The sequence below is a fragment of the Passer domesticus genome, chromosome 1 (genome assembly GCF_036417665.1).
Source record: "Passer domesticus isolate bPasDom1 chromosome 1, bPasDom1.hap1, whole genome shotgun sequence".
Lineage (NCBI taxonomy): Eukaryota > Metazoa > Chordata > Aves > Passeriformes > Passeridae > Passer > Passer domesticus.
The window spans coordinates 36,740,028-36,756,973 of NC_087474.1; the positions used below are offsets into that span (position 1 = coordinate 36,740,028).

Here is a 16,946-nt window from a genome sequence, read left to right on the forward strand (position 1 = left end):
AGTGGACACCAAGGCACTCCATGCCTCCCCACCAGCAAGAGCCTAAGAAAACAGCTGACATTAAGAATCTTCTTTCTTAAACATCAGTGACTTAAAATCTTCTTCTTTCCTACTGCCTTCTTGACCTGAGGCAATGTCCGTGTGGGCCTGACACCCCCAGGCTGCTCCATGTTCTAGGATAGTACAGATTTTCTAGACAAAATAGGTTACTTTCATTAAAGGAAAGGAGATAAGGGGAAGGATTATCAAGAGCTTGTGCAGTGAGTTTGTCTAGCAAACTCCACAGCTTGTACATCACAGAGACCATCCACAGCAGTTACTGAGGGTCACACGAAATATTTAGATTGCTGCCAGTACTTAAGAGGCAAAGAAATAGTCACAACCTTATGATATCAATCAGAGGACTCAGTTCAACACCAAAAGTACTCCAAAAGAACCCTGGAGTTCAAATATCAAAAGTGCTTCAAAGCTAAACAAGGTACTCTGTCAGACATGAATAATTTCTGCTTCTAGGTTGTATAGATTCATAAAAGGTGCTTTATAGAACCAAAGCAAATTATGTATACTTTCTACTTAAGCATTTAAGAAAGGTTTTAAGAAATTGGAGGTTTTGTGAATATTTATTTCTACTCTTAAATTCAGATTATTCTGGCTTTCATAATCTTGAACTCAAATTACTTATTCCCTACATTAAAAAGGTTATATATAAGCAAATAAGGATGATTTTTGTTTCAAAATGAATACTCGAAAAAGGAAAATAAAAATCATATTTAAAAAAGTTTGAATGCTCTAGTATGGGAAAGACCAAAGTTTCATAGGATCTGACTGCAATTCATATTACAATCTTTAAAACTGTAGTCTAGGAAAGAGGAGGTAATTCTTCTAAAATATGCAGGCTAAGGCAATAAAACCAGACTCCACTGAGCATCACACTAGGCAGAGGATATATCAGGTTGCTTTCAAAACTCTTCATGTAAGCAATTGAAATGCAAAATATTCAGTGCTATTTGATTAGACTATTGGAATGCCAAAAAATCAAGTAATTAAATACTTTGTTAGCAATTCTTTATGGTTTCTAAATAGTATTGATGCAAATGCTAGATATCCCATAGAAATCTCCACACTAATCATTTTCTGTGATTACTTGTGATTTTTTACAGTGACTACCACAGACCAATAGCTCTGGAAAAATATCCACTTTGAGTGTATTTCCATTCTGACTCATATTCTGATCTCAAAGAAATAGCATGTGCAATTCTGTAACTGGAATCAGTATTTGTTTCTCCTTACTTTAACTCCATACTCCAGGAAAGATGGTACATTATTAGAAAGAAACAGCATATGTACAGAGAGACAGTTACAGAAATATGTATATACATATATACACGAATAAGTTAAATCTGGATGAACTTTTGTGCTTGTTCAGGTACAACTTCTGCAATCACTACAATAGTCTCATATAATAATACAGATTTTAAAGGGATCCTGAGCTTCTGTAAATATTTACACAAAAGAATCTTCCTTAAAGAACCAGGCTGATGAATTCATATAACACAGGCACATCGGTTTGGAAAAAAAAAATAAAATGCCCCAAGATAATTAATCAATGCGATTGGTGGCTAATAATACCTGCCAAAAGTGACTTTGCTTAAAAAACCTGAGTACTACAATTCAAGCAGAAATTATTTGGTCTATACTAAACCAGGATTCTAAATCTCTAGCTTAATTGTAAATCTGAATCTAACCCATAATTGTTGTACATTTGCATGTACAACAAAACATGCAAATGATAAGACCCTGTGGTTACAGCCACAAACAGAACAATGATTGAAGCAAATAGCATTGATTGCTTCAAATACCATTTAAGCCAATTGACCAACAACAGAATTCAAATCAGAAGGGTGAAATGTTAAATAACTTCTAGTATTTAACTGTACCAGGCTTTCCTGGTTCTTAATAGACCAACATTTTAAAGTTCCCCTCTCTTGGTAAAAGAGACGCCATAGGCCAAGTGTGACTGTCATTGGGCAAAGATGAGGAAATCTGTATTATATTTTCCAAACTACAGAGAGAGATTTGTAAATTAGTCAAGCAAGACGTAATATAATCTCTCAGGTGTGGGATTACATTCACCATCTCTTGTCCAGCATCAGAAACAGGTGCCTAATTTGTGAACCCTCTGCCAACAGGCAGCCCTCAACTGTCCATACATTCCCTTCCAAAACTTCACTACCATTACAGTTAAGTTGTTTCACAAAGCAGTCCAACAAAAAATTTCTTAAATAAAATTAATCTGAAGAATTAGTCAAATTTATTTATCTATCAAAAACAAGGAACACAAAGATCAATTGGTCACTAAACTTTTATTAACTCTGTTTCAGATATGGAAAGCCAATTATATTTCCAAGGTCTTTTTTGCTGTGCATCTCTCCAGTTCTTTCTACTCTCCCTAGCTGAGTGAATTTTTTTCACGTCTTGTCATATTAGTGGATGTGTTCTAAATCCTCCAACTAATTATGCTTTCATTGGAGTGTGATGACCACTGTTATAAATAATCCTTCACCTGATGCATTGCCAATTTCAACTCATAGAATCGTAAAATAGTTTGAGTTGAAAGGGACTTTTTAAAGGTCATCTAGTTTAGCACCTCTGCAAGAAGCAGGGATATCTTGAACTGGATCAGGCTGCACAGAGGTAAGCTCAACCTGACCTTGGATATTTCCAGGGATGGAGCATCCACCTCTTTGGGAAACCCATTCCAGTGTTCTATAACCCCCATTTTAATAAACGTATTCCTTATGTCCTATCCAATTGGCCCTCCTTCAGTTTAAATCCATTACCTCTTGTCCAAAAACTTGTTTCCATCTTTCCTCTAATTTCTGAAAGGCCACAGAGATCACTACTGCATTCCCTTCTCCAGACTGAACAACTCCAGCTCTCTCAGTTTTTCCTCAAGAAAAGGTATTCAAGCCCACTGGTCATCTTGGTGTCCCTTCTCTGGATGTGCTCCAACAGGTCCATGACTTTCCTGTGCTGAGGATCCCAGTACTGGATGCAGTAGTCAAGGTGGGGTCTCACAAGAGTGGAGCAGAGGAGAATCCCCTCCCCTGACCTGCTGCCCACACCACTTTGGATGGAGACTAAGACCTGTTTGGCTTTCTGGGCTGTAGGTGCAAAGTGTTGGGTCATGTCCAGCCTCTCATCCACAAGTACCCCCAGTCCTTCTTGTAGGGCTGCTCTTGAATGTTTGCTGTGGAATACTTATTGATAATTCTCATATTTGTGGGAAAAATTATCATAGGATTAGTTGGATGAGTTTTTGGGTTTTTTTCTGCATTAGCCATCATATTTGGATTATGATTCATAATCCCATGAAGCCCAACATTTACTCATTTTAGTACTTGTGCATTTACTTTTTCCAGTCTAAACACAATAGTTCATGCTTTTATTTACTGCACTTGTCAGAATTCCAGACTGTTTTCTCCAACTGGAGATAATTTTGGACCGAGATCTGGAACTTACCACCATCCATCAAGAGTCTGCCACCCTTCATCTAGATGTCATCCACAAAACTGGCATGTGTACACTGTCCTGTCAGGCACATTGCTAATGAAAAATTAGAGTAACAGCGAGCATGGAAGAGACTCTTTCAGATCCTAACTTGTTGTGACCTTTTGTTTTGACAGGAAACCATCAGGAGCTACTCTCACTGCAGCTCTTCATTCTGTTGTGCAACCAACTTTTAATAATTTCACCTGGACCATATTCTCCAACTTACTTACCAGGACTGTCACATAGGACTGTATAAACCCTTATTACAGCCAAAATATGTCACATCTATTTATTCCCTGTTATCCATTTGGCCAATTACCCTGTCAAAGGGAAAAATTAGATTCATTTGACATGATTTGTTCTTGACAAATTCATGTTGACTGTTTATTATCACCTTATTATACCCTAGGCCCTTACAAGTTGATACATTAATCTTTTATTCTAGATATCAAGTATAGCCTAAATAGGATATTAGACCTCTGTTCCTGCTTCTTTCCCAACAAAAGTTAGAACCATAGTAAAATACTGCAGAGTTATATTACATCCTTATCCTCAAAAAAATCCTTCACTGCTGTTTGAAAGGAAGACCACCTCAATTTGGTGATACCTTTGTTTCACAGAGATGGAGAAAAATATGGTAAAAAAAAAAAGAAATAAGGACTGATGAGAATCCATGATTTGCAGGGATATATTACTACTGTTGCTATTTAAGTCAAACAATAATTTCTGGCTGATATAATTGGAAAGATTTTTTAAAGTGTATCATAATGGAATTCAAGTCAGAACACTGCCCAACCTTTCCATAAAGGCAAACTGGGTCATCACTGAGCCATCTCGTTAAATGACAGGGAAGAAAAAGGTAATCCCTTTGCAAAAAATTGACCTTGTTGGCAGATACTGATAACTATATAACTTCATCAAAAAATCTCATGGGCAAAGGAAGATCACATAGTCAAGGCAGGAAAATTCAGTGAGTGCTTTTTTTTTTGCTTTTTTTCCCAGCAATAAGCAGAAAATTGCTCCTACAGGTACCTATAGGCACCTGAAATATCCTACTGAAATTGGCTGGATCAGATTTTACAGATACTTTAAATCTTAAAGATTTAATGTTTGCTACAAAGCAAGCATTTACTGGTGCAATAGCTCTCAGCAGCTGCCAACATCTAAGTGGCAACATTGGCACTTGCAGCTGAGCATGCATATATTTAAATGTTTCACCCTAGTTTGAATGCACAATGTGAGTGTAAATGATATGTCTAGATTTCTCAGAAAAAAAATTGCTTGAAATGGAATCCACAAAACCTACCTTTGCTGTTCTAATGTTTTTGCTCAGCATGGAGAGGCTTTGGTTATTTGCACATTCCTCCCTTCCCTTGTATGAGATTTATTTTAAAAATCATACTGAACACACAGCTGTCATGAAGATTTATAGATTACTCCTTTACAAAGAAGCTAAATGATTTTAGACTATTGTACTGCCTTTTCTCATCTTTTTTAAATGTGATTTTGATACCATGTAACCAGAAAAAAAAAAAAAAGCTCTGCTGCTGTAAAAGGAATCTCTATCTATAGGGAGAAAATTGTGTATTCTATGCAAAAAAGAAAAATCCCACAGACTAGTTTTATTGTAAACATTTTCATAATATTGTTGTGTAGCAGGAAAATGGAATTTCTATTCATTACTCTCTGAAAAAAAAAAAAAAATCTATCTCCCGCATCTAAAAATAGAGACATATTGGTAGAATAGACACAAAGCCTAGGTTCCTAGACAGAAAAGTCATTTATTACTGTTATGGATTTAAATTGTGTTCAACAAAATATGATGAAAATGAAAGGTAGGAATATTGAGTAAATGGAAACTTTTTCATGACAATAAGAGAAAGAATTACAATGTGTGTGCTTGCCATTCATAGTAGAGTTATCAAAATATGATAGCTAACAACTCTTTTTCTTCAAAGCATTTTTTTCCTTTGAATTCAAATATTAAATCTTTAGTTTACCACATTTTTGCTTCAAACACAGATGTACATATCAAAATTACCTAAGCAATGGAGAAAATAGCTCTACCTATTCCCCTCATGTTGCAGAAGAACATTCCTAAACTGCAGGGGAACTCTGACTACAAATTATTTCTTGAACACCTCAGCAGAGCACTTTGTGATTTTCAGCAGTAATAACTATAAGCACTGGAATGAGGAGACACCATCATAAAGATATCCACAAATTGCCTCTGTGTGGTGGTGAAAAGAGGGAGAGATATCATTCCAGGTTAATCAATGGGCAGATTTTGGATCATAATCTCTCAATCAATCAACACTGTGGTTGCTTTAAAACTCAGGTGAATATTAAAAGTTGAAAATGAAACATACTCATCAAGAAGGTCTCCCCATTCGGTAGAGATAATATTGATATATTACAGAGAGGGGAGCCTTAAAACAACCTTCTCAACAGCATTGGCTGTTTGAGTTCAAGCCTCAAACACCTGAAGGTGTGAAGGGACAGATAAATATTAACTGGTCTTCCAAGAGTTTTCTGTGAACAGCTTAAAGTAACAGAGGTCTTCTGAAACCAGTTTTTTGGATTTTTAGAGCCATCTAAAGTTTTTTGGACATTGTAGGTGGCTCTGGAAATGGCCTCTACTTCTTTCCTCTCTCTTTTTCAGAAACCTTTCTAAAAGCAGCAGAAAAGGAGCAGTACAGGAGCAGAGTAGTCCTCTGAGTAAAAAGTATCAGTGTCCACTGATGCTTTGTCTCTGTGTAGAAAGATCTTTACTTTAAACATTTTATTCTGGAAAATGCCTAGATCTTCTCAGCCGGAAAATTTTCCATTCCACATATCAATCTAAGCAATGTAACTGGTAATGGACTAAGTAACTTTACTGATATGTTCATCTTGTCTTTTGTCTAGACCTTTTTGAAGAAAAACAAATGGTATATCCTCTTTGAAATGAGTTGTTTCACTCTGGTATGTAACACTGAAATGTTTGATCTCTCTTTCAGCTATATACTGTGTCTGGTTCAGCATGACATGCTTTTTCCTGAGACAAAGCTAAAAAAGCTGAGAATTTTGAGTGATAAATTGTGCTGCTGGGTTGGTAAGATCCACTGTGGCTCAGAAGTCTCCATCATTCCTTCCTCATGAATGACCCAGTATCCATAGTCCTAATTTTGGCATCTGGTTTCTAAATGGAAGAGCCTAATTTGACTCTCCTATTTTTATCTGTGATGGACATGACAGTATTGCCCTTCCTTGCACCACTCTTTGAGAATTATGTCAGTGTTATAAGAGATGTCCATTCAGTAAATGAGCTAAATAACCTGGAGTCATCAGTGAAATTAAATATGTGATGCTGACGGGTCCAGAAATTGTGGCTGAGATATTTTTGAAATTATTTCTAAGGGATAGAAAGCTGAGGGGAATGAAAAGAAATACAATATTTTCACCCCCAGATGGGAAATCCCTAAAATTAGGCTTCAAGGTTTAATTTACGTCTTTGACAAGCTCATGGTTTTGATAAATAATCAATAAACTAAAAATAGTACAAACTGTATATAAATGGCTGCCTTTAAATAGGCAGGAATACACAAGAATTATTTCACTTCTTCCTATGACTAGAATTAGAATGGAACCTTGTGGACGCTTTTGGGTTTGACCTCACTCTAAGTCAAAACATTTTTATTCTGGCAGAAGTAACTTCCATAATTAAATTACGTAGTGAATTAAAGACAGGGCGAGATTAGTTCTCACTAACAATGCCCCTTTGAAGAAACTTCCTGAAGCGCCTAGAATAGCAGAAAAAAATACACTTTACTACCTCAGGGTTTCTGAGAAGGAAATAGAAGTGTTAAAACCTAAGAGGCTTTTCTGTGACACAACAGGTATTAGTTGGCAAGGAGCATCCCAGCACAGCTCCCTTGGGTAATTATGGGAGACAGGTTTCCTTTCTTGGTGTATTAGAGGGCATCTCCAGTTCAGCTTGCTCTGCTTCATTGCTGGAGGAGTGAGAGGATGCAAGGAGCCAACTGAAGTGACACATAACCAGGACTGGTAGAAGAATTAGGATCCAGCAAATATGCCAGTGTTATTAGGAGTAATGGATCAGTCAATTTTTCCTATTTACACCCAGTGCAGCACAACTGAAGTTGATGAGCTTACAGGGATATATTGGCAGGGAAAGCTGGCTGGGTGTATAAACACTACCAAGCCATTGTGTTTATCTGAAACAGCCTACAGCCTTTTCATCTGCTTAGTGACAAACTGAAATCACAACGTTTCATTTAGGCTCAATTTCTGAAAATTATGGCACATCCTAGAAGATAAGTACATATTTCTAATCTGATACAAAATGATCAACTTACATCAGAATTGAATCTCAGCTGGCAAATGTTGCATGATATGATTTGCTTTCTTCGATGAGGAAGAGGAACTCCAAATGTATGATTTATTACAGCTTTTTGAATTGGGTCCATCTGTGAAGAGAGAAGAAAAAATAAAAAGCTTTTGCTGTTCCACTGTGTGCTATGTTATCTAAAATCTCAAAATAGATTCTGCATCATTCCACACCATGATCTAACAGAAAACTACTATTTTTCTTTGAAAGTGAGTATTTATTTTTTATGTAGTTATATAAAGAGGTTATGCAGAAGGAAACAAAGAAAAATGTCATTGACTTTCTTGAAACACTTATCTTTAGTTCAATTTTATATTTCTCTTTACTGAAGAAAGGTATAAGCTGTAAATGCCAAACAGGTTTTCCTACCCAAACACCAATCTGTGATATTTATATCAGAGAAAAGCTAACTCAATAAACAAAACAAGAACATTTTAAACAAAATTACTAAGAAAAAGATTAACAAAAATGTGAAATAATATTATGTACATATAATTTCAGAATAGTGTACAATACCTCAGTGTTATCAAATAATGATAATATCCCATGAACCAATAAATGAATCTCTTCCTTGAAACAATATCTACACAGCTTACAAAAGATAAAATCCTCCAGAAATTATTTTCACAGTCATTTGGAGGAAACTATTTTGAATAAACTCTGCTTTAAAGATGAATTTGGACCTTTATGAAAAGTATTATTCTGAGCTAACATCTACCGAATACTGATCTGATAGCGTCTGCAAGTCAGGCTCCCTATTAAGAAAAACGTATGCCATTTTGTCAGAGAACTTCACGAAAACTACTCAAGGTACTTTTTTACTTGGAGAATTGAAATCACCTTTCCCAAATTCATTGAACAAAATGCTTCTTATTTCTTTTTCACAAAAATACAATCGACAGATACTTTAAAAATCTGGTAATCGCTGTGCAGCACCTTGGTTAAGCCACTGATAGATTTTTATCTTTAAATTGTTAAAAAATCACATATTTTGACTAATTCTGATAACCAGTATTCACAGAGCATAATCTGCGTAAGTCATGAAAAAGATTCCATCTTTCTCCCTGCCCATGTCTCCATGATTCACTGTCTTCTAGTCTGTTGGCAAAAGATTATTTGATAAATAAAGAATCAGAGCTTGTCCTTAGAGTAATCAATTATTCATGAAAGCTGTAATGGTAGGCAGTCATGGCCTCAATTGCAGTGAATCCAGAGCAGATCACTGCAGAATTTTTGCATCACCTGACAGCTGTTCAGTGTCAAATATGAAATAGGTCTTTAAATTAATTCCTGTGGAAAAGAAAATAAGATTGGTTAAAAAAAATAAAAAATTAAACACACAGACTCACACAAACCTCCCAGACAAACCAAGGAAAACAGCAGAACTCTATAGCTCTGCTATACAACAGACTGGTCTGGAAAAAGTTGTCTGTTTGAACATCTTCTTCAATTTGATGTGAAACACCTCATGCATTTGTGTAATGACCAGTATAAAACAGCACCAATCCCAGCTAGAAACGAGGGATGCCACTGTAACATAACCCCAAAATAATGCTGATGACTTGGGGGTAGTAACATGACCTTGAAAAAGCCCACAATCCAAAAATACTATTATATAGACCAAAAAGGTCACCATTACATAGGAAATTAAATAAATTGTAATGGCTCTTCTTTTTTTGACTGCTCCACTAAGAGGTGAATTTTTATACCAGCAGAATCAATAGACCTTTGTCTTGTTATTTTTAACACTAAAGCATGACATGGTATTAACTGATGCTAATTCTGTGCTGTTCAAGCTTGGAAAAATTCTGTTCCTCTTGCCACTGCAGGTCTAAAGCAATTAAGGAAACCTGAAGTTCAGATACATGGATAAGTCAGCACAGGGTAACAAGAAATTGTGCATTCTTTGATCCAGTGTAACTGTTTGGCTTCAGATTAATCACAGCTGTGAGATTCTTTAGAGAGCTTCTTTGTTCACTTCCTCAAGTTATGGCACTTGTCAAATAATGTGAGATAATGGCCTTCAGTATTACCATGTTAATCATTCCCACTATCTCACAAGTGCCCATTATCTCACAATGACTTGAGAAAGCCAACAAAGTTCTCCATGGGTTAAATAAAAGCTACTACCATGGTTCACAAGATGGAAAAACTAATTTTTTTTTAACTGGACTTACCCATCTTCAGACTAAGTATTCTAGCACCAAATGAGGTTGGATTTCTGAGGTAACTGATACTTTCATATTGAGAATGAGACTAAATAGTTTTTACAATTAAAAAGATCACGAATGTGTAGAATAGTTGCTCTATGTTATATTTAATTTTAATTTGGTCTCATGGAAAAAATGTGCGATGTCTTTCCTAATAAGAGCACAGATTTTCTCTTGTTTATCTGCTGATGCAGAAACCCATCAGCGCCCCTCCCTTTGAGTTTTTCAAGATGTAGAATTCTAGATATACAACTGCATGGCATTACTGGGAATAGGATGTTTTGTATTTGTGGCTCTAAATGAACGTGTTCTGGATAGTTTTCAAATTAATTAAGAAAAACTGCTTCAAAATAATAATCCCTTCACTGCCAGGTCATAGACTCATAGAATTGTTTGAGTTGGAAAGCACCTCATAGATCATCTATTTCCAACTCTCTGCCATGGGCAGGGACACATTCCACTAGATCAGTTGCTCAAAGCCCCATCCAGCCTGGCCTTGAGCACTTCCAAGGCTGGGAGAATTGTTCTTTGATACTGCAAAGCACAGTTAGACTCAAAAACTTACCACCAGATTCTAATAAAGTTGGGATAGAATGCTTGAGGGATATTTAACATTATTCATTTTCCCTAGAGATTTCATTTGGGAAACAGCACCAATCCAAAAATTCTAAATAAACATCCAAAAGCATCAGATAAACCTGCACAAGTTTTATGCAGGAAATCTGAGAGGCAGCAGGATAGTTAGGTGCAGCAAGATAAGGGCTCAGATCTCACAGATACTGGAAGACAGAGAGGAGACCTTCTGAGAGTCAGGGGAATAGAGCTAGCTGATTGCAGAAAATAGAGAGCAAGAATTGCAGGGAAATATAGAGAGAGTAATACTATCATATAGCTGAGATAATCAGCAGGTGTGAGATATTTTAAAGCATCTCCCTGCACTTTGAGACTTACTGTACATTACTAATTACACATATAAATTTAATTTCAACTTAAGTAAGTTCTTTCAACATAAAGGTTATCATTATAAACTTTGATAAAATGTGCTTTTTACTCATTACTAGTTCTCTTTTACAATTCTGGATTTCATTTCTTAGACTAAACTAATTTAATTTACTCTCATTTAAAATGAAGGACAGAGAAGTTTGCAATTCTCATGAAAGATTATCATTCAGAAGTCAAAGCTGTGCAGAAGCCTAAGGCTGGCAACACGTCCCTTAACTTCCTCTTGACAATACATTTGCACTGTACATTACAACACAAAGAGAGTTTGCTCTGAGAGCTGCACTGTTTGACTTGTCCATCCCCTTTTGGCTTTCTACCCTCCAGCACCAGGCATTTTCCATATGTCACACTTTTCCATGTGGTCAGCCTAGGGACAGCACAGTGCTCAAGGTTTACTGCAAAACACAGAATGACTATTAGATTGAGCAATGAAGATAAATATTTAAGTCAATTTGATTCTTTTTTGGTTTCAATACATGCACACCAATATCATCCTCTGTGTTTTAATTATTCAAGTTGAAATTTGTGGCAAGATGATACGATTAACATTCTTTGATCAAATACTGTACTCCCTTCTCACAAAATCTTCAGGAACTTATCATACTTTAGGAAAATCCAGGCTTAAACCAAGGACATGATAGAAATTGGCCCTTTTTTGCGTATTCTTGACTTTGACCCTATAATTTGGTTTTGCTTGTTTTAAATTCAGTCTTGCCAGACCTATGACATTAGCTGCATTCCTCATTCTTGTGTTCACTATAGAGCATGAAATGTTCTTTATTTTGTGGACTGAAGATGAAAAGAGTGGCTGCTGCATGAAATTTTCTGCAGGCAACACCTCCCACAAAATCACCAAGAAGTTGACCCAGGAGATCCCTTATTAGTCTACCTGCCAAGGGGCAGTTTTCTAGAATCATCATAGCTGCTATCCTTGAAGGCTGGCTGCAGCCAAGTCTTCACCTCACCAAATTTTCAGCAAATATCTGTGTAACACAGAATCTGAGATGGTATAATTTACATATGGAGAAATCTGGTCCTTTGGAAAGTAAATCTTACGTATTTTCCACAAATAATTTCTAAGTGTTTATGTATGCGTGCACGAGCTTGTGTGTGTGTGTGTGAATTGTTTTATGCTGAAGCTGAAATTCAAACACCAAATTTCAAGAAATTTCAGTGTTTTCCTGAATTTCAATAATTTTTAATATATATCATTTTTATTAGTTTTTTTTCTGTGACTTACTCATCCCAGAGGCATAAGAATATGCCTAAGTTAAAAACCATAAAAAAGCAAGAGCAAAGGAAAGCATGCAAGTTTGATCCACAAAGGCTCAAATTACAAAAGGGATATAAACCAAAAGGACTTATTTTTAAATTTTGTATAAAAACCAAAAGCCATGATATGAGCATTTAAAATGCTTAAGGTTTGCAGTAAATTAATTGAAATTCCCTAATATCTGTAAATAAAAGCATCCAGGTCAAAGGATATGATGATGTGGATGCCTAGAGCCTGTTCAGAGCATATGTTAGGCCTAAAGCAACCAAATAAGTAAGTAAGTATTTTTACCTCAAGTCCAAAGAAATTAGCTGAAAAAGATTTACTCAGATCACTATGGTCTTATACTAAATGAGCAGAAAAATATGTCAGGTCACTGTAGCTCTCAGGAAAAAATGCTGTAGACCATTTTAGCAGCAATTAAAAAATAAAAATTACCCACAAAAAGATTGATTTCCATTACTTGAACAGCTAAGTGAATTTAATGACACAGGTACCACCACCTTCCAGAACCTCTCAAAATCCATAGCCTAACATATTTGATAATAATATTACAATTAATATTGTGGGTTTTTTGGCCTCATTTTTTACTTACTAATACATATGTTTGTAGAAATCCAGGCTGATGGCAAGAAACATAGTAATAAATATATAATTATATACCTATAATTGTAATAATTACATAAAATTAGTCAGAATTCCTTTAATGTTATTTTGATTGTGACATTGCACTGTGTTAGGTCTGTAACATTGATAAGAAATAAAGATAACTCAGTGTGGCCTCCTTTCATTCTTTCTCTTCTGTTCCAACAAACTAATAAAAGCATTAGAAACAGTTTAAATCCTATATCAATCTTTGCCATTAGCAAGCAAAAATCCCAAAATATCACATCTTCCATGTCATACTTATTGCTCAACCTGACCCATTTTTAAAACTGCACAATAAATGCAGTTTTAACATCAACCAGTTCAAACATAAAACTGCCTACTTGATTATTACTGTGCCATACTTATGGAAACACAGAAAGGTTAAGCTGTAAGAATGCTCCTCAATGGTGCAAAGTCACTGTCATTTATAGCTCAGGACTCTTAGAGCCAGCAATTTTCTCACAACATAATTTGACTATTTCAAATTGAAAACTGAACAGTTCCTCTGTGATCTCAGTGGCATCAAGAATTCAGAGACATTTCCTCTGCAATCATGCTGGTCAATTGTAGAGATGCAGCAATATTATATTAGATACACCACATTGTAACATTATTGCTTATGCAGAAAGTTAGATATTTTGGAGAACTCTTGGACTTTAATACTTATATTGGCTGTATAGACTGCCCACATCATGGGCACTGTGCAGCTGAGTGGGACCTACTCCTTCTCCAAGAGAGACCTGGCATCTACTGCATTTGCATTTTCAAGCAGCACAAAGCATGTGCAACAGGTCTAAAACTTCCTGGAAAAACATGAAGTAATGTGTGTCCCACACTGCTGTTCATTTCTGTGTTTGCACAGCAATCCCAACACTCTTAGAAGTATTTATTAACCATGCACATTTAAAAAAAAAATCTCTGTGCAGAACATGATGCTTTCCAGAAGTGTCAGACCTATAACTTACAACCTACCTGACACCTTCTTAATATTTGGGTGACCATGTCAGAAACAGAACAGCTCAGCAACTGCTCAACAATTTGATGCTAAGTGTATCCGACATTCTACATTTCCATAAGAATTAACTCCCATTGTTACGATTGACACGCCAGGGCTGTTTTTTTCCAAAACCACATTAATCTGTGAATAAGAATCTTATAAACTAACTAAAGAACACAATTTAAAAGGAATTATGTGAAAAGCTTAGTAAGCATAATTCAACACATACACACACAAAAATTATGTTCAACAATATTTTGGTTTCACGTACAAATTAAACAATATCAAACAGTTAGAATACACATTCTATATGTGTTGCCATGCATGGCTTAGCCTTTTTCAGCTAATTTATTCAATATTGCCCAAGTAATTATGGTGAATAATTATGCAGAGTTGAACTCAGCACTACCCATCTTTTCTTAGTGTCTACCATTTCCGTTCTTATCAGTGAAAGAAGGTAGAAGTAACCTGGTGCTTTCCATGTACATAAACAGAAATATTGCTCATCCTTGTTAAATATAACATAATTCATGTACAATATCTGCACCAACTACAATGATGTGCAATATTTAAAGAATAATTACTTTTCTTTTAAAAATTAGTATCTATTAAAAAGAAAATTTCTGTCAGTTCCCAAAAAGTGCAACAGGTCACTCAAATATTACTTCAGAATGAATTCTCAAAGTAAACTTTTTATTCTTTTGTTGAAATCCTGTAAGAATGTTTCTTTCTTTTTTTTTTTCTTTTTTTTTTTCCTAAAAGAGTTCTTTAATTGTTGCACTTGTCTAGTCACCTTTTTGATATGACTGTAGTATTTCTTCCCTTCTTTTTTTTTTTTCTTGTAGATTTTTCCACTTGCAAATAAGATGCTGAAGCAGCAGCAGTATTCCTGGCAAGCTGCTTGAATATACAGAAACCAGTCAGAGCAAAAGGATTTGCATTCACAGTGGTATTGCACACAAATACTGTAACCACAGAGAGATTATGCAAATCCTTATACTCTGATTGTCTAATAATGGTTGTCAGTCAAAAGACAAGAATTTGCATATGCTAAGGCTAGTGAGAAATAATCACACAGTGATTATGCTAATCAAACACACTAAACAACATGTGAAGGATTGTCAAACTGGAACAAATCTGTGTATGTATGCTAAATACAGAAACACACAGTACTAAGAGAACATTAAGGTTGCAGATCAAGCCCTTAAAAACATGAAATGCCTATAAGCCTTAATTTGACATCCTTATGAATTTATATTTTTGAAATATGTTCACATTTTTTCCCCAGAAGGTTTTGGCTTTGTTCTATTTAGAAGATGGACAATGTTCACCTAATGGCAACTGTTCAATGTTGTGTTTTGTCCAAGGGGTTCAATGAATAACCCTAAACCTCATTGTCTACATAAAGCTGAAACCTCACTCCCAATGGGAATTATCAGCCTATTCTTTGGCTCTCCTACAGTCTTCACTGGCCCAGGATGTGAGTAGTTCACAAGTGTAATTAACTTACTTTGAAAACCTTATTTTTAGATAGATGGTATTATTTCAGAAATAAAGAACAAAAATTGTACACCAGTTCCAGTTACTCAACCAAATGCACCTGACAGTACTTACTATTATATTGCCTTTCCTATGTTCCCCACAAAGTCCCTGATTGTAGATTCATCTGGGAGGGGGCTACACAGACTAAACACAGCTTTACAAATGCAAGTTTGACTTACAGTCCATAGAGCTGTCTGGGAAAAGTTTGTGTTAAGCTACTTGCCTAATATTTCAGGGAACAACTCTCTGGAGTTGTTCAGAGAATTGTTTCAACTGATTTTCTAAAATGGGATAGCCCTTATTTTAGTCCTATCTCATTCAAAATATGCTTTCTGGTTTATGCAACAAACAGAGCAAAAATACTATGGATAATAATCTCCTCAACTGTGAAAGCATGATTGATTCTCAGTGCTTATCCAAAAGAAAATTCTATCAGACCTATAAGATTCTCTTAAAGGAGAGAAGATGAAAGGCAGCCAAATGTGGTGTGTTTATCATACTGCTCGATTATCTAGTGGACAAGACTCAATACAACAATTGCGGCATAAGAACAGACCAACATGAAACAGATCACCTTGAAAGTGAGAGAATTACTCATTCCACTTCTAGTAAACATTAGCAAAGTTGTGTGCAAAGAAAGGGTGGATTGCTTCTTTTATCTGCTCACTTAAGTGAGCAGTGGCAGATGGCAAAAATATGATTAAACCCAAAACAATTACTTAAAACAGAGACATAAATGTTATACTCTCCGTAAAGATATGTCTAAAGATGCCAATAAAGATAAAAACCTAAGGTTCACAAACACCATTTGTTTTCTGAGACTCACCAAGAACAAAGCAAAAATGAGTTCATGAGAAAAAGAATCCATTTTAAAAAGTTAAGGGCATTTTCATGTTTGTGCTGAAGAGCTAGGAACAAAAGGTTGGCAGGCCTAATGAGGGTTGCACAACAAATTCCCAATAGCATCATTCATATGGGAATGTGTCTCAGAAAACGGTAGCAAGTGTTATAACTGGTATTTAATAATAGTGAGTCTTTCTAATCACAACAACAATAAAAGCAGGATGTCTGCCAGAGAACTGGCAGAGAGGTACTTGATTCGCTCATACAAGTGAATTGCTTACAAGTATCAGGGTGCAAAGTGGTCTCTGAAAACTACATGTTTTTCAGAGAAGTGACTGCATATGCATGTGTTTAAGGACTCAGAAAGTAATTCTGCAATGCGAAGTTCCTGTTCACCCTGCTACACTTTTTTAGCCTATTTAAAAAATTCTTCTTATTTACCATTTTTATTCTGTTCTATAACTGGAATGTTTAAAGAGGTATGTTCTT

The 16,946-nt window shown here is 35.6% G+C and overlaps 1 protein-coding gene across 9 annotated transcripts in view; it reads right to left on the reverse strand.

Moving 5' to 3' along the window:
* ZNF385D (zinc finger protein 385D) overlaps positions 1-16,946 on the reverse strand; it is a 410,794-nt gene that overhangs the window by 84,853 nt on the left and 308,995 nt on the right. For all 9 annotated transcript variants that reach the window (XM_064414290.1, XM_064414306.1, XM_064414280.1 and 6 more), the window contains one exon: positions 7,911-8,021. In XM_064414290.1, coding sequence (XP_064270360.1) covers positions 7,911-8,021 — 111 coding nt within the window. The remainder of the gene's footprint in view (positions 1-7,910; positions 8,022-16,946) is intronic.